Source organism: Hypomesus nipponensis, chromosome 15, assembly GCF_054491055.1.
Source record: "Hypomesus nipponensis isolate SF chromosome 15, ASM5449105v1, whole genome shotgun sequence".
NCBI lineage: Eukaryota > Metazoa > Chordata > Actinopteri > Osmeriformes > Osmeridae > Hypomesus > Hypomesus nipponensis.
In genome coordinates, this window is record NC_140375.1 from 6,791,621 (window position 1) to 6,817,090 (window position 25,470).

A 25,470-nucleotide genomic window follows, 5' to 3' on the forward strand; every position below is an offset into this window, starting at 1 on the left:
GGGCAGTACAGGAGTAGAAGAGGGAGACGGGTAGAGTATGAAACCAGAGGCAGAGACAGAAAGCAGAACGAGAGAGGCAGAGCGGGGGGGAAAGAGAGAGGCAGGGTGGGGTGGGAAGAGAGAGGCGGGGAGGGGTGGGAGGGGCTATGGGAGGCAGGAACAGGCCTGAATGCTCCATTGAGGTTTGGTGTTTTGATGGAAAACTGTGGCTGAGCTGCTTGTGACTGGGCCTGGACTAAGCAGGGAGGGACAGGCCAAACAGAGTGGCTCTCTGAAACACAGGGCCCAGTCTGTTAATGAGGGACTTCCATCAGGAGGAGGCGCAGGAGGGGGTGGGGAAGGGAGGGAGGAGGCCGAGAGACGGAAAACACTGAACTGAGCAAACCAGCGACGCAACACTGGTTCCTCCCTGGTGTGTGAATACATCAGGAGAGAGTGTCACCTCCACAGAGCAGGCTTTCCCAGGCAGAACGGGGGGTAAAGGTTAGATGGAGCCAGACAGCTGAACCAGAACACTGTGAGGTCACAGGGGGAGAGAGGGATCATCACGGCCTGAATAAGGCACAGTCAGGGGTCAGGGGTCGGGGCTTAGACCCTACTGTCACCTCCTGATGACCTCATCACGCAGACGAGAGATGGGGATGGGGTACGAATCGCAGAGACTTAACCCTCTATTGATTAGTTCATCCATGTATTTGGGTGTCTGTTTCCGGAAGAACATATGGAACTAAGTGGGATAAATCGATACAGAGAAAAATTTAAGACAGAGAATACCACAGGAATCAGGGAAAGAGAGAATACAAAAGGGGAGAAAGCTCCCCAGCCAGATTTAGCCTGAGGGGAACATGGTGCCCTTTCTGCCCCAGTAAGCCCTATCAGGATATCTGACAGAGGAGAGGAGAAAGGAGAATAGGAAAGGAGGGCTGGGGAGAGAGGAGATATGAGGAGGAGGGCTGGGGAGAGAGGAGAGGGGGGCTGGAGAGAGGAGAGAAGGGGAGAGAGGAGAGGAGGGCTGGAGAGAGGAGAGATGGGGAGAGAGGGGCTGGAGAGAGGAGAGATGGGGAGAGAGGAGAGGGGGGCTGGAGAGAGGAGAGATGGGGAGAGAGGAGAGGGGGGCTGGAGAGAGGAGAGATGGGGAGAGAGGAGATATAAAGAGGAGGGCTGGGGAGAGAGGAGAGGAGATAGCTGGTGAGAGCAAAGATGAACAGAGATGGGGAGAGGAGAAGAGAGGGCTTGGTGAGTATCCATGTCTTCATGCTATACTGGGTGGGCACTATTCTAAGACCCGTCCAGGGTTGCAGAGGTGGTTGGGTAACAACATGGTGAGGGGACCTCACTAAAGACCTGAGTGGTGTCTGGGACACAGCTCAACTCTGTCCAGCCAGGACTGAGCCAGCAGGGTGGTCTGCAGCTAGTCTACACTGTGTGTGTATGTGTGCTTGGTAGTCTATCTGTATGTGCATGAGTATTTGTATGCGTGTGTGCTAGCTAGCCTTTCTGAGTGTAGGTATATTTGTATGTGTGTGCGTGTACGCTAGCTCGCTTATCTATAAGTGCGTGTGTGTGTTTGTATTCTAGCTATCTGTGTGTTTGTGTGTGATTAATTGTAGTGCAGCAGGTAGCTGTTCTCTGCACACTCCCTACTGGCCCTCAGACTGCATTCAATTAGATCAGAGCATCCCCACCAGGGAGGCGGCCGGGGGCAGGGGGGGCAGGGTCACATAAATCACATCTAAATGGCTGCAGAGAAGCTGCATTTGCCCTCTATCTGTCTCACACACGCTGTCTCTTTCAGACAAACACACACAATGACTCCACACATACACAAGCTCTCTCTCTCTCTCTCTCTCTCTCTCTCTCTCTCTCTCTCTCTCTCTCTCTCTCTCTCTCTCTCTCTCTCTCTCTCTCTCTCTCTCTCTCTCTCTCTCTCTCTCTCTCTCTCTCTCTCTCTCTCTCTCTCTCTCTCTCTCTCTCTCTCTCTCTCTCTCTCTCTCTCTCTCTCTCTCTCTCTCTCTCTCTCTCTCTCTCTCTCTCTCTCTCTCTCTCTCTCTCTCTCTCTCTCTCTCTCTCTCTCTCGCACGCACGCACGCACGCACGCACGCACGCACGCACTCACGCACTCACGCTTCTGTTATAATAGCACACCACACCAGGTGAGAGGCCCTGTTGGAAAAGAAAAGTGTCTAGCCAAGCTGATAAGACACTGCTGGCTGCAGCTCTGCAGCTTTGCAGCTGGGCTAATCTATGTTCCATATCCACATATCTGTCCTTTAGCTACAGCAAGCAGTCACATCAGAGCACTCTGTTGGTTAAACACCAGACACAGGTTACATCAAACACAGCCTCCCCCGGACACAGCCTCCCCCGGACACAGCCTCCCCCGGACACAGCCTCCCCCGGACACAGCCTCCCCCGGACACAGCCTCCCCCGGACACAGCCTCCCCCAGACACAGCCTCCCCCAGACACAGCCTCCCCCAGACACAGCCTCCCCCAGACACAGCCTCCCCCAGACACAGCCTCCCCATCACCAGTCAGTAAGGAGCCAGCGTGAGAGGGCCAGAGCTCTTAACATTGACAAGTGAAGACAAGTAAACAAATGAAGACCTGACACTCTTCCTCCCTGCCCTCCCATGCTAGCTGGGCTCTGTCCTGCAGCCCTCTCTGAAACCAGGAGACTGTGGAGTGACTGTCTCCTCCCATCAGCATCACGGGATGGGGTGAAGAGACCTCCCCTCTACCATGTAACCAGGCTACAGCCCCACCCTGCTTTCCTAATCATGGCCAACATGGGCTAACCCCCCCCCCTCTCCTCCTCTCTCATCTTTCAGTTCATCTTCCTCTCCATCTCTATCTATCTCTCACACGCTCCCCCTAACCGTCTCCCATTCCTTGCCCCCCCCCCTCTCTCTCTCTGCTCTGTGGAGAGGTCGGCAGTGACACAGCCTGATAATCAGCGTTGCTTTAATCACAGTGAGGAGGTCTAATGTTAAACAGGAGGGATTCCCTCCCTTGCTAACATGCTTCCTTTGTTTGTCTGTCTCTGCCTGCCTGTATGTATCTCTGCCTCCCTTGTCGATCTCTCTTTCCATACTGTAAGTCTCTGGAGTGTCTCTTGAGTAATAGCTGCCTGGTCTAAATTGCTTTAGAGGCTCAGGTGGCATCTTAGCCTCTCACTGTTGTGTGAATGAGGAGCTGAGTAGGGCTTACCTCATACCTGCATGTGACTTTGGCAGACACACAACATCAGTTCTCTTAAGGCTGCTCTCTCTCTCTCTCTCTCCCTCCCTCCCTCCCTCTCGTCATCCTTCCCTAGCCCCACTCTCTTCTGTCCCCATAGCTGAGTCTTTACTATGTGTCTCTCCTTGTCTTGAGTATAATTCCCACTGGTCTCTCCCTTAGTGCTGCACTCTTTCTCCTGGTCATTCTGTCCCATCCCATTACACGACTGATATTATTCTAGTCTATGTAGTCTCTCTCTCTCCCGTCCCCTAAGCTCTAACTGATGTCTCTCTCTCACTCGGAATCTAATCTGAATATGGCCAGGCCGACCTGATAGCACTCTGTTCCTGCTCTCTCTATAATCTCTATCCCTGACCATGCTGTCACACTACACAAACTACTGGAGGAGAGAGAGAGAGAGAGAGAGAGAGAGAGAGAGAGAGAGAGAGAGAGAGAGAGAAAGAGAGAGAGAGAGAGAGAGAGAGAGAGAGAGAGAGAGAGAGAGAGAGAGAGAGAGAGAGAGAGAACGGAACTTGCTCTCGGCCTGCATGTCTAGCCAAGTCTACTCACTACCTGCTCTAGGCTCTTTCCAGTCTGTTGCACTCCATTTAAAGCAGGACAAGCGATTCTCAGGTGAGAAGGCTTGAGGGTGCGACTGCATCAACTATCAATCCTCCTGTCAGGTCTCATCAACTCAGAGAAAACACTCCGCAACTGCATTCACTCTTTTTCTATCTTTGCCTCTTGTTCTTTCTTTCACTGTTTGTCATCTAGCTGGCAACAAGGAGACTGGCGTTAGTACCGGATGCTGCTGACTCATCCTCACTGAAAACATGCACACATTCAGGTGTTGTTCGTTTTTAGGAACTATACTGGTTATGGAAAGTTCAAAAGTTTACATGCCTGAAGGCCTCCCTACCAAAAATGCACGTGGCGTTTATGGTGGATATGCTTTTTAATCTAACTGTCTTTATGACATGTTTGTCCCCGCTGACTGTTATGGTGAAACGTCTATCTATGGGGATGCCTAAACTGGAGAACAGACTACCGGTACAGCTGGTAAAAGCGCTTGTTGTCTTCTATGACAATGGCCCGGTGCACGGAGTACCTATCTGTGTGTGTGTGTGCGTGTTAACATTTGGGTGTGTTGAAGGTCGCTATTTACCTGTCAGAGGTACTGGACTGTGTGTCGCTCATTGGGCTTCCGTTTCTTAGACTTGCTGCGATTTATTTCCGATTGACATTTTCCATAAGGCGACGAGACAGTCTCTTATAAGTGTCTTTCAGAAACATTCGTCTGTGTGAGTGCTGAAAGGGCAGAACAAGGGCTGGACTGAGTTGTTGAAAGATGGGTCTGCAGTGAGAAACCAGCACGTTTTGACAGCCACGTCAAAAAGATTCCCAATGCAAGAACGGTATCCCTTCAACAGTATTGAGTGTTGTTGGTTACCTATGCCAAACCATTGTATACGGAACCTTGCCTAGATTATCGTAACAAAAGCAATTTATTTGCATTAATATGGGCACGTCTCCTTTCGTCGCGAAGATGCACTCGTTTGCAGATGCTGAGGATAGACTCCTAATCTATTCCCTTAACAAAATATTAGCGGTGGTACTGTCACCTGCATCCGTGTCCATGTAATCCTCTGAGGTCGATCGAAAAGATTTGCATCACACTGGAAATCAAATCCGAACGTGTAAACACACTCAGACCGATAAGCTAACGAGCTACTCCCAGCCCGATGAAAACGATTTTCAGGGATGCTCAGAATTCCGTCAGTCCCGTTTGGTGTTCCCAGCTTCCAGACCGTACCGACTAGTCCCTCGTGACCAGCTAGCGTAGCGGAGAAATTCTTTAAGACTGGCAACTCAGTTGAAACCCGTGTAACAAATTAGCGAACGAAAGCTAATGGCAGCAATGTGGTTAGCTTTGCAGTACAGTGATGAAGTAGTAAAGCTATAATAAAGTGTTCTTTGGCTATCGGTGCTGAATTGGTTTTTATAAATAATTGTTTCGCAGCTACAGTTAGAGTCAAAATGTTGATGTCCGTGCGGAGGTTAGGTCAAGCTAGCAAACTCTCTGGCTAGCTAGCTAGCCAGCTCTTTCAATAGAAAACTTTGCTCTGCGCCCCGCTCCCACCGGTGCAAATACGACTCCTGTTTACAAAAACAATCTTCGCAATGAAAATAAAATCAGTACGATCCCAGGTACGGTACAGGAGGGTATGAAAGTTAGTTCCCGGTGTCCTTTGAGTCTCTCTTCAGGATTGCAAAACTCGACTAGCGGATCGCAGCTTTCCTTGACTCCATGTTTCCCGAATTCAGTCGTTTTGAGTTCAGAATTCCCGTGAATGCAGTTTTAGCAACGTGCTAACAGATAAAAAGCAGCAAACACGGACTCTCAAATAATTATTTACCAATAATCTGGTAACACTCAATTAAACCCAACACTTTTCCTACGTTGGAGTCAATTACAGTATGGATAGTAACGACTTTCTTCAATTTCCCAAATTTTCCCTACGCCCCGGCAGGCCAACACAGCACAGCTCCAAAACTGCAGGCGACTACTGTACTTCCGCCGGGAGGAAAAAAACAAAACGTTGCAACCGAAATAATAATAATAAAATAACATTAACAATATTAATGCTACTGATACAGCAGTTGTTCTTTTATGATACAATTCTCTATTATCTTGTTTATTCACGATATTAGTATCATGATGGTATTATTTTAACTTCGTAATATGTAACCACAACAGATAGATTCTCTATTAACATTACTTCCTCCACAAATCCACAATTCTCTGGGATTACATTGACATACACTAGCTACTAACTAGCAGTTCAAACAAGTAGACAGGCTGTGATAGACCCGACATAATGTATATTTAAAGGGCTATAATTACAACACTCGAATGCACTGAGTGATGTGTACTGTATAGTATTGTATACACCATTGACAGTATACACACAGAGTTGTTGTAAAAGGATTAACCGGCTTTGTGTTTATGATAAAGAAGCTATAGCTCGTTGATGTCCTCGGATGTCCATGAAAGCGTGGATGATTTCCGTATGCCATCTGGTGGATAGTCAGAGTACCACAGGCGCGCAAAGAGCCAATTACACACAATGTCTTGCCAGATCAGCGTACACGACAATAATTTCAGAAAGTTTTACTTGTTCAAGATTGGAAATCCATTATCAAGGGTGGACGTAGAACACACTGAGATAAGAAAACAAACATCGGGAAGAGGTACATTCAAGTCACGAAGGCACACACAGGTTAAAACACTCCCGTTTCACAGTCACAGGTTGAAAATAGATGAACACTTGATACAAAAGTAGTAAATTACAAATATTAATGAACACACCAGGGTATAAGGCCCTCTTGCAACAACTAGTGCTATGGTATTTGGTGATCCATCCAGTGATGCTAAACATCACAGAAAGGCAATTGTAGATACATTGACCCAGGAGAGATGTAGTGTAAACTGGAGAGCCACCAGCTGACATCAGTATTGTAATATCAGAATTGCAACATGCCACATGGAAAGCAAGCCATTATCTCTGAAAGCATTGGCAGACACCACACCCACTCATATAATGCACTGGAAACTGATAGGGGGATTATACAAAGTAGTGAGATAGTGAAGTTAATATGTACTGAAAGATAATACCATGCAACATCATCCAAGACCAAAACACTCTTTTAGCTCCCTTTGCGAGCTGCAGATTCACCGAAATACGGCAAAACGTCTGATTTACACTTCATATGGTCGGACGGAAATCTCTGGACACTAGAACTATGTTTCTCCTAACATTCTGTTTCCATAGGAACATTAGCCCTATTAGGTCACAGGTCACAGAAATACACTTGCGAAACCACTTGGTTCGTTGTATATTGGCAGTCACTACATCTTTGGTTTGAAAGACATGAACTATGCCACGGTTGTTGTTTTTTCTTCTTGTTTGTGTGGCAAGATATTTCAACATAATCAGTTGTTAAAACAAAAATGTAGTGTCTATATTTGTTATATTCACAGTTGTTTCATGCTCTCAAAAGATGCCCCAAAAATCCCCAACATCGAGATTAACAGGATAGAGTTCTAGACAGTACGAAGACTCACTTTGGCACCCACAACTATCTGATAACTTTCAGTTGCTGAGGCCAAATGTATGTAAGTAGCTCTGTTCAATCGACTTTGTTACACAAAGTAAAAACGTCCGTTGCTAATCTGTAAATTTCCATAATTCACTGTTACATGAAGAAAGTCGCACTATGACTGCCTTGTCCACCTGCAGAGGAGATAGACTAGGAGGAGAGAGGATAGGAGAGGAGACTCCAGTCTATCCACTCTGTATTCACCAACCTTTCTTTCTTTTTCTATACCCCGGTCAATCAGTCTTGAATCTCCTACAACCTCTTTCTCTCTGTCCCCTGGTCTCATTCCATCTTCCTACTGCGTCTCTCTGTCTTTCCTTTCTCTCTCATATTCCATCTTCCTTTAGCATGTCTCTGCCTCCTCTCCTCTCAGTCCGTCTTCCCATCATGTCCGTTGACCAGGACCGGTGGACGCTGCTCTCCGCGGCGCCGCCCCCAGTTCCTGCTCTTCTTCAGCGTGAACCGCACAATGTCCACCATGAACACCCAGGACATTGCGTACATGGCCACGCCCCCACACTTGATGACAAACATGGGCCTCGGCGAGGCTAGCTCACAATACAGCATGAACCCGCCCACCACCACCCGCATCAGCACAAACAGCAGCACGAAGACCACGTCCACCGCGTCGCCCAGGGCGCTGTCGTAGCGGCCAGTCTGACGCAGGAACCAGCGCGTCTGGAGGAGCGGGTTGGTCACCTCGCTGCCGAACAGGACAGAGCAAGACTCGATGCCAGACTCGCCTAGGCCCAGGGTCAGCATGATGCCCAGGATGCTGATGGTGTGGTGGGCCAGCATCACAGGGCCCTCCGTCTGGAAGTACACACACCAGCCCATGTCGAACAGGAAGTAGCCCAGGCTCAGGGCCAACGCGGTGATCTGGAGGGGGGTGTTCTTGGTGCCTGTTTGCAACACGTGAAGGGGGAGAGTCTCAGATGTTGGAACAGCAGAAGATACAGTGTCCGGAGTAACTTCTTAGGAAAGGATACTTGGAGGTGAATACAGATCATATTTCATGCTTTTGGTTTAGCTGGTCTGTTGTCGCTATATCTCTGTTGTAACTGTATTTACGCAGATAACTTTTGTCTACAATGCAGTTGTATGGCTCCCAGGCAACAAAGAACATTCTACCTACAACAGCCTCTAGCTGCTTGTAACAGCGTTCTGTTGGAATCAACGACACTACCATACAATGAGAGCAGTGTGTGTGCTGACCTGGGTAAGTGAAGGGCCAGGGTCCGTCTATGTAGCCTATGTACGCTGTGATGCAGACCGCCATGATCCCATGGACCAGGGTTACCAGGCGACAGTTCCACTCGTATCCACGGGAACCGTTGATGTTACACAGCAGCGTGTACAAAGAGATCCAGCCTGACAGGCACAGGACTACACCCACAACCATCAACGCCATTCCTTGGCTGAAGAGACACACACACACAGATAATTACATTTCAGTTAAGCTTCCCTCTGTCATCCACTGTGCTCAGAACAGTCTGCATAGGTTATCTAAATCTAACCAAAAAAACTTGCCAAAAATCTGTTAAGTAAAACGATAGACACCCTCTCCTGCTGTACAATACAGAATTCAAACACTGTGGAGCTGCTTTACCTTCCAGGAAGCTGTACAGATCCAGTGTTCCTGACAGAGGTCTGTCAGTATGTTTGAGCGAGTGTGAGTGTGTGTGAGTGAGTAGCTGGGTGCTCTGTCTGTGTCCTGGACTCAACGAGAGCTTGTCTGCGTAGTGGGAAGGCTGCCCTCCTCCACTCTGGTGACGTTTTATCAGACCACAGCGTCCCATTAGGAGACATCTTGACCTCCACACTGGAGGGAGTTTCCAAACTAGATCAGAGTCTGTTTGATTGCACTGCAAATATTCTGTCAACTCTGCACGTTTTTTTATTTTGTTTGTTATCTTCAGGTGTCTGACAACAGTCCAGTCCCACAGTGTGGAGTATTATTGCGTGATATCCTATACAATTGTGTTCTGTTCTATGGAATACAGTGCCCTATTCATCAAAGACTAGGAAAGGACTGGCTAGCTAAACTAGTGTGTTCACATCAACAATAACAATAGTAATACGTTGAAGACAAGAGGTGTACATATTACTGTACTCGCTGCTTGATTAAGTGATTGAGGCAGGTGTCATGGTGGCTTATAACAGAATATGCTAGCTGTCTTGTACTTTGTAATAGCCAACGACACACCATGGCTAGCTGCCCCCTATGCTATCTGTTCTTTAATATGGATACTAGCTAGATGGCTAATGCTAATGAGACAAATAACAACGAAATTACTACCGACACAAATAAACGAAATGCTCGGCTTACAACCAAATCATCACCTTATTTATCCAAAGCATGCACATGAACGTCTTGATCCTCAGGCTGTCTTTAGTCCTTTTGTGCCTGGCAGCGGCAAGCATCGTCTGGTGACAGTGCCTTCGTTTGTGTGTTCATGGTGTCCCTCGGCTATCTCCGGCTCGTAAACAGCATCTCCCCCTCCTTCTTTCCTCCTCCTTCTAAAACTATGCAACAGAAGCAGCAGACTACGCTGGCAACAGCTAATTTCCCAATACGGGATTTTGACGTTGCAGTAGGCAATTAAAGACAGCTACCAAGGCTAAATACATATTTAGCATGGGAGGTTGTCGGTCTCTCTAGTCTATAGCTAATGTTGATCGAGATCCAGCCATCCTGTTGGTCGGTTTGTTGGTCAGGATGGTGGTTCGGAATCCTAGACTAGGCTAGAGACATCTGGTGGTGAGGAAGGTAGCTACGCTACTTCGCGTTCTCTATTCAGGGTTGCAGATGGAAAGTGGGGGCGAATTTTACAATCTAAAAGTCAAAAGAGCCACAAGTATGCATTGATACACTTTATTGAATCCCTTAAGACAATATAAACGTTTTGGATTGTAAATAAGTTCTTCATTTTTACTCTGGAATAACACACTTTGCAAAACATACGACACTCTTTAATATAAAAATAGGATGATATTTTATTCTAGGACTGTAGCAAAAACAACAGACGAAATGTTAAGGCACTTGATTATAGGAGATTGAAATGGCCAAACAATAATATGGCATAAAAAATAAAATAAAAATACAAACATCAATTCAACAACTGTGTTACAAAAAAGGTTAGTAAAAAATATAGATTTCATTGTTGAATCCTCACTTTAGAGACAACAGACTGAGTCTGTATTTGGTCCTTTGTCAGCAAGACTGCTAATCATCTATATTACAAGCCTATGACTAAACTGAGGTGGTGCTGAGGCGAGGGTGTGAAATGTAGAAATGTACTGCGAATAATAAGTTTGCTGTAGTTCACATTCGTTCAGTTTGATAGTTTTGCATGAAACCCCATTAGTGACCAGAGGGTGGCAGTATTGTTTTGTGCACACACATCACACAAACCTTTTAGAATGAGCCCTTTTCCACTCTTCAACGTGTGAACTTTCACATCCATAACAACAACCTAATCAAGGTCTTCACTAGGTTACTCGACATGAGAAAAGTACATTTAATCTATGACTGATAGGTAATCTGTTAAACCCTGATTAATCACTCTGCAATAACACTTGGATCACTGGCATCAACTGGTCCACCTTTTTTTCCCTCACATCCTTGGTTCACCACACAGCAATGTCTCATTCCCCTGTCCAAGCACTACGCCTGTACCCACATAGCAGTAACTATCTGTGTACAATGCCCAGTAAAAAAGATATTGTAGACATGTTGCTTTCTTACTGACTAGTCAGGGACACCAACAACAACAACATCATCATCATCATGAGCTAAAGTTCTAAGAATATCACAACACCTAGGCTTTTTGATAATTTCACTTTGCAACATAATAAATAATGGCAGCATTGAAGCAGATCAGTTTTGCAGCTGTATGAGTTGCTACACATACCCCAGACAAGCTCTTCCCCAGGTTTGCTTTGGCAGGCAACAGAGACATTGTTCTAATCGCCAGTTCACTTCCTATACTGGCCACACACGTACAGGAAGCTGCACTGTCCAATACACCTCCACTTCCTGGTCGGGACAGGATGTTGTCAGCATTTGCCATTCACTTTCCCACATTGGCACAAGTGATTAGCAGGAAATGGTCATTGTGGTCTGAATGTCAGGAAGCCATTGAGCTGCAGGAGAGCCAGCAGGCTGTGAGACAGCTGTGTGTAGGTCCTCACAGGAGCAAGCAGGCATCTCTGGTTTATTAAAGACCACGGTTGGTTGGGGGGAAGAGGGGAGGAGGGGCATGGTCAGACCCCAGACATCATGCCCCAGACCTGGGCCCTGCCCCAGGTTATGTCTCCTCATCCCAGAGGCAGAGCTGTTTGTGGGGGACGTAGTAGGTGAAGCTGTAGCCCTTGCTGCAGCTCTTGATGCCACACTTGTAGGGGCTCGCCCGGCCCGTCGTGTCCCGGCTGCGGCAGTACTTGAGCAGGCAGGGGTACCACTCCAGACGCAGGCTGTAGCTGCACGTGCAGGCCTGCCACGGGTCACTGGTCGAGCGGCAGGGGGGCAGGGGCGTGGCCTCCGACCCCTGGGGCAGCAGCTCAAACACTGAGCCCTCCACACCTGAGGGAGGAATGCACCACATAAATGAAGCCACCAATTCATCAATGAACATGTAATAACATGTTGTCACGTACAGGAAAGCGTCTCCTATGACAGAACTGTCCCCCTATTGACAGGTATGCTGTTGTCATGTTCTTCTCCTTTCCACTGTCTCATGGTTCCGTCGTTATTATTGTCATCTATAATGCCATCACCTCTATTTTTGTGACGCTATCTCCTGGACATTATCTCTTTGTTGACTTCTGACCCTGTGGTGTTTATGACCCAGTGGCGAGCTCAAGCATGCACTCAAACACAAGGGGCTCTTAGAGGAAGTACAGAGAATGTTTGACTTCAAGTTAGGTTACATAATCTCTGACGTTTCAGAACTGAGTGGGACTGAAGTAGGACTGTGTTGGCTTGGCAGGATTGAGAGGGAGAGAGAGAAGGGGGTGAGGGGGGAGTGAGAAAAGGGGAGAAAAAGAAATATATGGGAGATGAAGAGAGAGTAAGGAAGAAACAAAAAGGTTCAAAAGGGAGAAAAAAGGGAGGGAGAGTAAGAGAGTGAGAAAGAAAGGCAGAAAGAAAGAGATATATGTATGTGAAAAGAAATAGAGAGGGATAGATAGAGGGATTTAGTTTGAGAAGTGGAGCAAGTTTCTATCTTATCCGAAGAGAGGCCAGACCAGACAGGCTTCAGAGGGGAGAGGGAATGGAAAAGGGGGCCTTCTACAGTAGCCCTGAGTGGATAAGATCAAATCCCACTGCACCACAGAGACGAGCGAGGGTGTCAGAGATGGAAACAGAATGTCAGACAGATACAGACGAGTCCGATAGAGATGGAGAGAGTGTGTGGTTGAGAAAGGGAGGCAGAGACTCAAGAAAACTATGAAAGAGAAAGAGATAAAGATAAAAGGAAGGAAGTAAGGAAAGATGGGTTGGACAAACAGGCTGACAGTGAGGCAACCAACCAACCAGCCAGCCAGCCAGCCAGTCAGCCAGCCAACCAACCAGTCAACCGGCCTGCCAGCAGCCAGCCAGGGTCTCACCTCTGTCCTGCCAGTGTTGTGCGTCGGCCTCGCGGGTATACAGCGCCTCTCGCGCCTCGCTGCACATGTCGTGGATGTGTCCACTCAGCTGAGCCACCCGGCTCACGTTCACAGCCACACCCATCGCCAGCTGCTCCAGGCCACGCCTCTCCTCCGCCAGCCGTATGGCGTGAGGGTTTTTCTGTCCAATCAGAAGGTCAAACTCAGTCAACGCTCCGGTACGTGCAGCAGTGTCCTTCTCACTGGTTCCAAGGAGATCTTTCAGTGCACTGTCCCTCCCTTTTTTCCTCCCTCCTTCCTTCCCTCCCATCATTCGAGCTTCTCCACTCTCCTCTTCTTCTCCACTCTCCTCTTCTTCCCCCTGTCCTCCTCCTCCCCCTGTCCTCCTCCTCCCCCTCTCCTACCTGGCGGAGCCGGGCCATGGACTCGCTGGGGATGATCTCGTTGTGTCCCAGGTGTGAGATGAAGCAGAGTGTCTGGTACTGGCTCTGCCCTCGCTCCAGCTCCCCCAGGACCAGCGCCCGGAAGATCTTCACATCCTGCAGACACACACAGGGACCAGGATGGTCAGGGAGGAGGGGGTAGAGCAGGGGCATCTGGATACGCTCGACCATTGACAGAAAAAAAATAAATAATATTTCATAGAGATACTGGTTAGCTAACCCCCTCCTCCCAACACTGCATGCTTTTACACAGAACCCGACGGAGAGGACGATTCTGGAGAGTTCTGCAGCTCTGTTGCTATTGGCAACGGAGCGAGAGCTCTGGCTGCGACCCCGGGAACAGGACGGGTTCTGAGAGAGGCCATGCAAAGCATGATGGGAAGCTCCAGCTGGGAGAACAAGGCCAACGACCTGTCCTCCATCTTCCCCCTCTCTCCCTGGCCCTGACAGTCTCCTGGCTCCAGCCCTGCCCCACACACACGCACACACACACACACACACACACACACTAACACACACCCATCTCTGTGAGAAGACCTCCCAGACAGAAGCCACCCCAACACAGTGCTTTGTTTCTGGGTGGGAGGATGAGAGAATGTGTGTAGTGTGTGTATGTGTATGTGGTGTGTACGTGTGTGTGTGTCTGGTGTGCACGTGTGTGTGTGTGTGTGTGTGTGTGTGGGAGGTGTTGGGGGGGTTCCTCCCCCTCAGTCCCAGAGACTGCTTCAGGGCACTACTGTGTAATTACAGGGAAGCTCCCAGCATGCACCTCAGGAGGTAGCTCTCTATAACAGGGCAGTGAGTGGGTGTATGTGTGTGTACATTCCCCCCCCCTCCCTCCCTCCTTCCTTTTGCCCTCTGCGTGCCCCTTTTCATCCCTTCCATTAAACAAGAGAGGACTGGTCCTTCTGGAGACTAGGGAGGGCAGAGGAAAACATCATACGGTTGTGTGTCTGTAATGTGGTTCCTGTGCCTCCAGACAATGTGTGTGATTTGTGTAAACAAACATGATGCCATGCAGGGTACTATAAATACCCAGCAGGAGGAGGAGGAGTGTTGGTTGCAGTCTTAACTGCCTCCTGCCATACAGCTGGTGCCAACCCACAAACACTGGCCTGACACACACACACACACACACTGACAATCAAAGGTATTTATGGTTAGCCACTTCCTGTTGGCAGACCTGACCACTTCCTGTACCATGGAAGAACGTGAGTCTGATAGGATGATGCATACGTTAGGCCCACGCTCTGCATCTGACAGCTCTTCAAACACCGAGCAAGCCAGATGTCAATTAAAGCCAACTGGCAATGCAATTAAACTCAAATTGCTACATTTTCAAAATAATCCGTGAAGAATCTCATCCGCTGGAGAGAAGGGAGAGCTTCCCTGTCCGAATGCCAGCCATCAGAAAGAGGCCCAGGCAAGCAGCTTCATCATGGTCGTCCGTGTTCTCCACAGTTCTCTGTTTTCTACAACCACACGCCCTCCATGCACTAGCCTGGTCTGAATGTGGGGCCCAGTGACATACAGAGACAGCAGTAACTCATGCATTAGACTGGTCTTGATGTAGGCCCAGCGACAAACAGCAGTAAATCTGTAGGCCAAGCAACAAACAGCAGTAAATCTTGCCTAAGGAGATAGCACATTGAAACTGTATGGAGGCCTGTCTGCTCGTCACTAGGACCCCTGTCCCAGAATGGACTCCACTGGAGTAGGGCCCTGCCAAACACTGGCTGGCTGGCTGGCTAGCCTCAGGGCAATGTAGGCTATGGCTGGGGAGGGAGCGTGTGTGTGTGTGTTGGAGGCCCTCCTTCCTGTTCCCCAATCCCCCTAAGACCCTGTCTGTTGATAAGGCTGCTGGATGGAGGCCCACTGGTCAGACTCAGTTTGATGAGTCATTTAGGATCTGTGGTTTGACCCTGTGTGTGTGGGTGTGTGAGTGAGAGGATGACATTTTCACAAAAGGAAAAACAAAGGATCCCAAGCGATGACGAACAAACTTCTCTCGCTAAATAAACACAGTACAAACACAGCCACCAACACTGACTCCAAATCAGTTACAACCAATGGGTGATAAATATTCAGTTTCACAGTCGCCTACCCAATCAGAGTCTTGTAGGTGTGCCAGGGCCGCCCGACGCAGCGCAAACAAACACTTAAAAAGGCCAAGCCAGCACAGGCGGGGGCCAGGCCTCTAACCAGCCAGCTGACTGACTCAGACTCCAGCACTGCTGTCTGAGAGAGAGACTCCAGCTCTGCTCTGGTGTCTCTGTTGTCTGAGAGAGAGACGCGACTCTGCTTCCTGATTGTGAGAGACAAGGATGTACTTCTGGTGCCAGAGAGCAATAGAGGGTGAGAGAGACATGTCTCTCTCTCTGGTGCCTGAAATAGAGGGAAAGACGGGGAGAGAGAGAGAGAGAGAGAGAGAGAGAGAGAGAGAGAGAGAGAGAGAGAGAGAGAGAGAGAGAGAGAGAGAGAGAGAGAGAGAGAGAGAGAGAGAGAGAGAGAGAGAGAGAGAGAGAGAGAGAGAGAGAGAGAGAGAGAGAGAGAGAGAGAGAGAGAGAGAGAGAGAGAGAGAGAGAGAGAGAGGGAGAGAGACAGAGACAAAGAGAGAGAGAGAGAGAGGAGAAGCGGAGAGGAGAAGCGTCTATGGTAGGGAGACATACCCTGCAGTGAGGCAGAGGGATCGGCCAGGGTTAGTCTCTGAGGGAGATTAGAATCTGAGAAAGGAGGAATAAAGGACTTTTTAAATGGCAAAAAATTCCTTATCAAATATAAGTGCACAAATATTAGTTATGAGTTTTCTTATACTTTAAACAAGTACATTTAGCTGCCAGTGCAGTGATTTTCACTTGAAAAGATTTCTTAAATGAACGTGCTGTTTACTTAACAATAAATTAAGTCACTCGATAAGATATTTATATAAGAAACATACATTTAAAATCTAAAAACACTATTATAAACACTCAGATGTTCCGTTCCATAGAGTGGATATATGAAGAGAGTGAGAGAAAGACAAAGAAAACAATATAGAAAGTGTGTGGGGGGTGGCTGCGTCTGGTGTGTGAGAGGGTGAGATTAAGAAAGAGAGAGAGCGAGAGGGTGACAGCGGACATGCCAACAATGTGCATGTATTTGCTGATTCAGTCATCGTTTCTTTAGTTCTATTCATGAGAGAGAGAGAGAGAGAGAGAGAGAGAGAGAGAGAGAGAGAGAGAGAGAGAGAGAGAGAGAGAGAGAGAGAGAGAGAGAGAGAGAGAGAGAGAGAGAGAGAGAGAGAGAGAGAGAGAGAGAGAGAGAGAGAGAGAGAGAGAGAGAGAGAGAGAGAGAGAGAGAGAGAGAGAGAGAGAGAGAGAGAGAGAGAGAGAGAGAGAGAGAGAGAGAGAGAGAGAGAGAGAGAGAGAGAGAGAGAGAGAGAGAAAAGGCAGCTGGAAGAGAGTATCTGAGGTGAGAATGTTGGAACAGAGGTTAATTACAGGAGGTCGCAGAGGCACAGGAATGTGGACTCTCATTGGTCTCGGTCACACCTGGCTGTCCCAGCAGCCAGCCAATTAGCAAACAACACCGGAGAATGGCCAATGAAAGCACTAAGCCCTCTGCTGTTGAAAGGTGTCTGGTTTGGGGTTTCAACAGACAATACAAAGTTAGACCAAAGTCAAACAGAAGGGATGAAGGATTACACACACTGACACACAGCCACACACAGAGAACAGGATGTTTTTCGTAGAAAGATAGTTTCGCTTGCTTCCAGTATTTTCTGACTCATGTTTTAAAATCTCAAAATCCTTCCTCTTTCCCATGAACCCTGATAAATCACACAGGGAACTGGTGCGGCCTGGCTAGTGTTCATGGTGACCTGGACAAGGGAGGATATGAATGAGACTATCCCACACAGGTCCCCTCCCTCTGTTCTTAACCCAACCTCCTCTCTCTTTCTACAACCATCCTGATATTCTTTCTCTTCTTGAGAACTCGGGCACCACTTATGATGAGCAACTGTTTTCTCACTTCTTCCCTCCAACCCCATCCTCCACTCTCTCACACCCTCCCCTTCTCGCCCCTCTCCCCCCACTGACTTGAAGGCACCAACACCCACAACTGAAGGCACAATCCATGTGTCCCTACTGATTACACAGTCCATTTAATTTCCCCGCTATACATGCAAGCCATCCATCATGGAGATACCATCGCTTGCTCAATAGGCTCCATGATTCCTGGGCTTTCCTGGATCTGCAGCGTTGCGCAACACCAACCCATGTGGAGCAATCTGGGGAGAAGATCTACAAGGATCAGCCACGCTAGGTTAGAGGAGGTGAGGGGGAGAATGGGAGACAGAGAGAGAGAGAGAGAGAGAGACAGAGACAGAGACAGAGACAGAGACAGAGACAGAGAGAGAGAGAGAGAGAGAGAGAGAGAGAGAGAGAGAGAGAGAGAGAGAAAGAGAGAGAGAGAGAGAATTGTACATTTCAGCAGTGGTCTCCTCCCTAAAGCCTTGAGATTCTTCTCCAGTTCTAAGCTCTGCCCCCCCCCCCACACACACACACACACAAAGAGTCATCCTGACCTGAAATACACCCATCCCCAGGTAGGAGGAGCCTGTGTGTGTGTGTCCCTGTGTTCCAACCTGCATGGCATTTCCACAACATGGCTTCACTGGTAAAGTGTGACAAGACACTGAAGCGTAATTCAACCAGGCAAGTCAGTGCAAGCGACAAACAGGGATGGTGTCGGGCGGTGAGGGGGGGTACACAGATGTACACCACATTAGAGTACAGTGACTTCCTGCAGTCGAGGAAGCGTCTGCCGTTGACACTTCCCCGCAGGAGGAAGGAGAGCAGTCGTGAGCCCACCCACACTGTCCAGCCTGTCCTGGTCCTGGAGGGGGCTGCCCCCAGCCTGGTCACTGCTGCCCCCAGCCCGGTCACTGCTGCCCCCAGCCTGGTCACTGCTGCCCCCAGCCCGGTCACTGCTGCCCCCAGCCCGGTCACTGCTGCCCCCAGCCCGGTCACTGGGACACAGAGGAGGGCAGGGTGGATTGACAGGTCCTGGGCTGAGAGGGACCTGGTCCTGGACTGATCCTGGGAGATCTTGAGAGAACCTGGGAGGGCAGCCCTCCATCCCTCTCTCTCTCTCTCTCCTCCGCCCCCTCCATCTCTATAGTTCCCTCCATCTCCTCATTTCCCCATCCTGTCTGCTTCCCTTCTCCATTCCAGTCTTCCTCCCTCCATCCCTCTCTGTGTGTCTGTGTGTGTCTCCCTACCATAGACGCCTCTCTCTCTCTCTCTCTCTCTCTCTCTCTCTCTCTCTCTCTCTCTCTCTCTCTCTCTCTCTCTCTCTCTCTCTCTCTCTCTCTCTCTCTCTCTCTCTCTCTCTCTCTCTCTCTCTCTCTCTCTCTCTCTCTCTCTCTCTCTCTCTCTCTCTCTCTCTCTCTCTCTCTCTCTCTCTCTCTCTCTCTCTCTCTCTCTCTCTCTCTCTCTCTCTCTCTCTCTCTCTCTCTCTATATATATGTGTGTGTGTGTGTGTGTGTGTGTGTGTCAGACAAATTCCTAACATCTGTTGCTGCACACCTGACTGTCAGTGGGCAAGATGACACTCACAGATAAAACTCAATTACCCACAACACCCTGCAGCCAGAGTCAGGACAGGCCGATCAGATGAGGTAAAGTGAGCCGAGCCAGAAGGCACACACAGAGAGAGGGGTTACCCTGCAACACTGGGGAGAATGTGAGGTTTCTGGCTGACATTCCTTTGCTGATGGAAACCAGCTATTCTGGTGATGTGAAACTCTGCTGTTGAGAGAGAGAGAGCAGGACAGATAAACATTCAGCCTGCAGAGTGCTCTCATCTGGACACATCCTGGCCTGTTCTCTCCCCCCCTCTGACAGAGACATCTCTCTCCCTCTGCCTGTCTCTCCAGCTCTCTCTCCCTCACTCAGGCTCTCCCTCTCTGTCTCTCTTTCCCCCCACACATATGGCAGACCTCCACCTCCTTCTAATCACCTTCCACAGAGACAGGCTGTATTTATATTATGTTCAGACAGACAGAGACAGAGAGAGACAAGAGAGAGCGAAAGAGAAGATAGTGAGCCAAACCCTAGGATTGATTGTTTTTCAGTTCCGGGCATCATCAAACTTTTTGTTTTCCTATCAGATGTCCTTGAAGCACACACACTCACCCCCCCCCCCCCACACACACACACACACACAAAACAAGTGTCACCCTCACCAACTCAGTCTGTATGGTTGTCTGTAGAACACATGGAACATATATAACCGTTCTCTGTTCTGCCTCCAGTTCCGTTATCGGGTCGTTCTGCGTTCATCCACATCATCATCAGATCCAGACAACAGCTGGGTCACGTTAAACAAGAAGCTGATCCAACCCTTCCAGGCTGAGGAAGCAGAAAGGGGGTCCAGGTCATTCCAAACACACGTGTTCTGGGGTAATGACGCCAAGTTCTTCTAATCCCAGCGTCACTCCGTCACTCAGAGCACATCTCCTGGATTAGCTGGCGATATCCCCCTCATCCAAGACCCGGGACACAGGCCAGGGTCCAGGTCCCAGAACCTAGAAGCTATGCCTCAACACCCAGGCCCCAGGACTCCAGTATTCTAGTATTCAGGCCCAAGGCCAACTCTCCAGCCTGCACAGACAGCCATGTACCAGCCACCATGCCAAGCATGCTGGTTCAGCTGGTGAATGAATATGTTGATGTGAAATTGCGTAATAACGATTCACAACTATGTAATTGTTATGTGATGAATACTGTACTGCAGAACCAGTCCATACCTGTAGCTATCGCCTCTCGTGTCTTACAATGACACAATCATGATCTCATCAATTACACGAGTCTCTTCCCATTACTGAACACAAGGTCTTATTTTTAGTAGAGACTAGTCTATGTATCTAGTTCTCCATCCCTTCATCACATTCAACATCCCCCCTTGAGTCTCACTCTTGCTGTCTTTCTATCCTTCCTCTATACCTCCCTCCTCCTCTCTCTACCCTCCATACTGTCTCCTCTATCTACCCTCCATACTGTCTCCTCTATCTACCCTCCATACTGTCTCCTCTATCTACCCTCCATACTGTCTCCTCTATCTACCCTCCATACTGTCTCCTCTATCTACCCTCCATACTGTCTCCTCTATCTATCCTTCCGCCTCGTCTGTTTGTCTGTCTCTCTCTCGCTCTCTCTACCCTTCCTCTCACCTCCCCCCCTCTCTCTCTTTCTCTCTCTCTGCCCCCCCAACCTCCATATCTCTCTCTCTCTCTCCCTCCCTCCTCCCCCACCTCTCTAGCTGGTTCCTTCTGGCTCCCCTCACGGTGGACGTTCCTGTGACGAGCTCTCCCTCCCACATGAGTTCTGCTGGCAGTCGCTCCAGCATGGCAGCTGGGAGGCACAGTCGCTCCAACTTCCTATAAATCTTCCAGATACGAGAGAGCTCAAGACAAAGCCAGAGAGCGGAAGAGAGAGAAACATAGAGAGAGTAAGAAAGAGCAAGAGAGCGAGAGAGCGAGAGAGCGAGAGCGAGAGCGAGAGCGAGAGAGAGAGAGAGAGAGAGAGAGAGAGAGAGAAAGAGAATGAGAGCCACATGGAAACAGCTCTGGAAGGAAAACGGGTCAATGAAAGACCGGAAAGGTAAATCCAGAGATACAGAATTACCCCTGCCTCATTCAGAATGATCCCAGACTCATTCAGAACTAATCATGCCCTATTCAGAACTGTTACTGCCTCAATCAGAACTTCCCCTGCCTTGTTCCAACCAGAGTTACACAGAACCTAGAACAGTAGCAGGTTCCAAAGCCTGTTCCACGTTGCCATTTCAATAGACAGGTGGACTGTCCAACTGGCTTATGTAACTGAGATGGATCTTTTGAACTCATCCAAGTACTGCCCACCTGCACTGGTGAAAGGCTGTTTTTTCAGAGGAGCAGTTGTCTGAGGCTTGTATCTGGGTTGAAAGGTCAGGCCTGGAGAGGGGGAGGGCAATCCCTTACCACAGTGTGATGTTGGAAAGCCAGGCGACCCGTCGGACATAATGTCGGTGGTGGTCGGATCGCGGCCTCGTCCCTTTTGAACTCCAAATTAGCCGATTAGCTTAGCGATCCAGCAGGCAGATCAAACAGGTCAGACACTTAATCCTGCTAACCCTTCCCTCCCTCCCGCCTGCAATCACACACACACACACACACACACACACACACACAGGCACACACACACACCTCCTCTGCCTGTCAGCTCCTGTGCGTCTGCCTCTGTCCCCTCTCTGCCACCACTCTGCTCCTCCTCTCTGCCTGGCTTTCATCACTGCCTCTGACTCTTGGTTTCGGTCTATGCCTCCCCTACCACACCCCCAGCTCAAATGTTCCTCTGTCCCCCACACTAACTCTCACCATCACACTCTACCTCACATAAACCCTACCCCATACACCCTACCTCACACTAACCCTAACCATCACACCCTACCTCACACTAACCCTAACCCCCACACCCTACATCATATTAACCCTGCTATACAGAGTCAGGGTCCCGTGCAGGCCTAACTGCCCAGACTACACATAAACACTTATAACTCGATACAATACTTAGCTGTATTACAGTGGAATAACAGAGACATGGGTCACGAGACACTGCCCAAATGGTGTAATGACATTTCTAGTGTTTCCAAACAAGTGAGTGTATTCATGGAATGTTTGCCACCTCACCCCTTCGTTCAGGAGACTTATTTGCCTATCACCATGCTGAGAGTTTACAGTCAGCCATGGAAACAGTGGAAAAGCCCCACCATTTTGCTAGGTTAGATTAACTGTTTTAAAGTTGGAGATGTTATCTTGTTTACCGCAGATTGGCCTGGAAGCGTTGCCAATGGTGGGCAATTACCCCAAACAGCACGGTAGACATATGGCACCTTTAATGCTGTTCTACTTTTAAACGGGTTTCCCACTCACCTGTTTGAAGTCGGCCACGAACGTAATGAGAGTCCCATCTCCTTGCTTGAACTCCAACGTTATCGAGTCCTTCTCTACGTCCGCTTCCAAAACTTCCTCCGTTATTTGTCCGTCAGCTAAACGAACGCGAACCCTCAATTCTGACCCGCGTCCAAAGGTTATCAGCACCAGAGTGAAACAGATCAGTAAAGTGTGTGTCCGAACTGAAACCGATGTAACACCACTGGCAAACATTCCAGATGAGACAAAACCGAACTTCACAAAAGAAAACGAGAAAGATGTGCGTCAAATAAGTGTCGCTATTCGAAATACCCGCTAAACATTTGTAGTTTTGATTTCAGTTATCACAGAAAGGCAGGTTTTGCAATCCGTTCGTTTCGAGGGTAAACTCCAAATATTCTTCCATTCTCCTGCCTTGCACGAAGTAGACACACGTCTCAAAAGATGCTGGTTTATTCAATCAAAACCAAGACAATTCCCGTGGAAAGGGGTCTTATCAGCGTCGAGTCCATAATCTCGGCTCTTCACTGAGCTCCAGCTAGTTGCTTTCCATTGAGAAACTTTGCTTCGCCACTTCAGCGCTTATGCAGGTCATGCGCATTCTACTTTCCCCGCACTGTTGATTTGTAAAGCTGCACGTTGCCTCGTATTTCTTCTGTTATTAACCGTGTATGTTTTTTCTCCGTTTCTATCTCATTCTCGTCACTTCCTTCGGTATCCAAACTCACCAACAGAGCGGTCTTCTACTTGCTTGGCCTCAACTTTCAGCGACGGAGCCGTGTGTGTATTCAATGATGTTGTAAACTCTTAAAGTCACACACCACCCTCCAAAAGGCGGCCCTTCCCCCTTGTCTCAACTTGTGACACACAGGTGGGCTAGTATTATTATTCAGGAGAACAACAACATAAACATATCTTGAACCAAATTTAATAGCACATTTAACAGACTTTTACCGGGACTTTTTAGGTGGTTACGTGAGAGATTACATAATGGCAACCTATCATTAAGAACGAAATGTCTTGAACATAAAACATAAGATAAATTGAAGATTTATGTACATACATTTGTCTACTTATGTATGCATATAGTCTATCCTATCTATTCCATCCATAAGAAAATAAATCATAGGTTGTGATGTAGTTTAAAATTAGATGGTTGAGATAATTACAAGGTTGCATCACAATCTGTGGCTGAGTCACTCTTTCCCTGTGAAAAAAAGCAGAATAAAAGAAACAAAAAACGCACACGAGCACAAATACAGATCAATTTAAGTTCTCGGAACTGTAAGAATTAAAAGTAGTAAATTGTATGAAATCCTCTTTTTTGTTTGTTCAAGATGTCTCAGAGTTTTACTTAACTTCAGAACCATTATGCGTTCCCTCAGGGTGATCAGCCCCCCCCCCCCCCCCCCCGCACACACACACACTCGCTGGAAGCGGTGGTGCTATTGGGTGTGTGTGTGTGTGTGCATTGAGGGGGGGCACGCTCTGGTGAAGAGGGGGCCAAACAGAGGGCCAATAAAGCAGAGTCAACACTGTCAGCTGGGTCCTCCAGCAGCCCAGACAGCAGCTCAGTGGGACCCAGGCCCAGGTCAGACACAGGGGAGCAGAAGGACAAGCAAACACTGGCTTTTGTGATGCTCCAAACCTCTTCAAACATGTGGGTGTATTTGTGTGTGCCTGTGTGTTTGCTGTGTGTGTGTTGACATTTCACTCAAAGTCTTGCAGAAGACACTGATTTGGTGTAACATCAGATGAAACCCCTTGAGTTCACTCATTTCATTGGAGGTTTTGCTGTGATGAACTGTCATGGCAGTAGCAATGTGGTCTCTAGGGAATGGACTGGGACTGTATGTGGTGTACAGTGCATATGTGTATCAAAATAGGTTTCACAATGACTTCACATTGTCTAATAAGAAGTCTCTCTCTATCTCTCTCTCTCTCTCTCTCACACACACACAGACACACACTCACTACCCCTAACCCTAACCCCCCCCCCCCCCCCCACACACACACACACACACACACACACACACACCCTTCTGGTCATCCAGCCTTGGCATGTCCCTCTTTCTTGCTCTCCGTGTATCCCCCCACACAGTCCAAAGGTCAGGGCAGCAGGGAGTCTGTTTGCCTGACTGGAACACGGCCTCCTTCCTCCCACGTGGCCCACAGGTGCTCAGGGTTAACTATTAACTGCTGACCATTCAGTCAGGATATCAGCTAATCATTGACCAAACTGTCCAGTGATGGATGAATAGGTGTCTCGTCTTACAGTAAGGCTCTCCAGAGATAGGGAGGGACAAAGTAAGCTGAGAGACAGGGGGGAAGAGAGAGAGGCTGGAGGAGAATGACAAAAAGAGACTGGAGGAGGAAGAGAAAAAGAGAGGGAGAGACTGCAATACAGAGCTAGAGAATGCGTATGAGAGTGTGTGAAGGTTCATCCAATTGTATCCAACACAAAAATTTCCATGTCACCGACAAAGGTTTTTCCTTGGAAGCAGTCACGTGACTTACTGTAAAGTGTGCTCCCAGCACCCTCAGCCCACACGTGTCTCACCAAGAATGTATAACTAAAGGCTTTCAGGTTACCTAACTGTAGTCTACATATCCAGATGTCCAGTCTGCAGTGCAGTAGTTCTCTGTGTCTGTGGTGTCTCTCTGTCACAGGAGAAACAGTGGGGGAGACCAGAGCTTTGGCTAATCTCTCCTCCAGACAGATGTGAAGAGGGGCAGCGTGTGTGTCTGATGGGGAGAGAATGAAAGAGGAAGAGAGAGAGAAAGTGTGGGTACAGGACGTGTGTGTGTGTCAGTGTGTGCCTGTCTGTCCGAAGCGGGTTCTCAATATGCATTTTAGAGCTGAGATGAAGTTGCCTTCCAGTCTTCTGTGAGTGCTTCTCTCTCACTGCGCCTGTGTGTGTGTGTGTGTGTGAGTGTGTGTGTGTGTGTGTGTGTGTGTGTACAAGGGAGAGCCCCCTGACAGTCCCCCTGTCAGACTGGGGGGGGGGGGATCTTCTTACACACATGTGGCTCTGGGTTAACAGCTCACCTACTGGACTCCAGGCTCACATGGAGG

General features: G+C 48.6%; 3 protein-coding genes across 12 annotated transcripts in view; all 3 read right to left on the bottom strand.

The window, feature by feature from the left end:
* Positions 1–5,775, bottom strand: part of arhgef12a (Rho guanine nucleotide exchange factor (GEF) 12a) — a 30,281-nt gene extending 24,506 nt beyond the window's left edge. For 8 of the 9 annotated variants that reach the window (XM_084674319.1, XM_084674317.1, XM_084674321.1 and 5 more), the window contains exon 1: positions 4,387–5,775. In XM_084674319.1, the coding sequence (XP_084530445.1) occupies positions 4,387–4,418 (32 nt within the window). In that variant the 5' untranslated portion in view covers positions 4,419–5,775. The remainder of the gene's footprint in view (positions 1–4,386) is intronic. The other variant, XM_084674312.1, reaches the window with a different exon arrangement.
* Positions 5,776–6,378: 603 nt separating this feature from the next.
* Positions 6,379–10,171, bottom strand: tlcd5a (TLC domain containing 5a). Of its 2 annotated transcripts, none has more exons than XM_084673376.1 (3): positions 9,726–10,171; positions 8,598–8,800; positions 6,379–8,284 (listed from the first exon to the last, which is right to left on the bottom strand). In XM_084673376.1, exons 2-3 carry the CDS (start codon positions 8,791–8,793, stop codon positions 7,752–7,754), a joined length of 729 nt encoding a protein of 242 aa, XP_084529502.1. In that variant the 5' UTR covers positions 8,794–8,800; positions 9,726–10,171; the 3' UTR covers positions 6,379–7,751. The 2 variants fall into 2 exon arrangements, with proteins under 2 accessions (XP_084529502.1, XP_084529503.1); XM_084673377.1 differs by lacking the exon at positions 9,726–10,171 and adding an exon at positions 8,992–9,715.
* Positions 10,172–10,241: 70 nt separating this feature from the next.
* Positions 10,242–23,196, bottom strand: oafa (OAF homolog a (Drosophila)). The gene is made up of 4 exons (XM_084675198.1): positions 22,395–23,196; positions 13,400–13,534; positions 12,996–13,176; positions 10,242–11,967 (listed from the first exon to the last, which is right to left on the bottom strand). Exons 1-4 carry the CDS (start codon positions 22,626–22,628, stop codon positions 11,693–11,695), a joined length of 825 nt encoding a protein of 274 aa, XP_084531324.1. The 5' UTR covers positions 22,629–23,196; the 3' UTR covers positions 10,242–11,692.
* Positions 23,197–25,470: the final 2,274 nt, after the last annotated feature.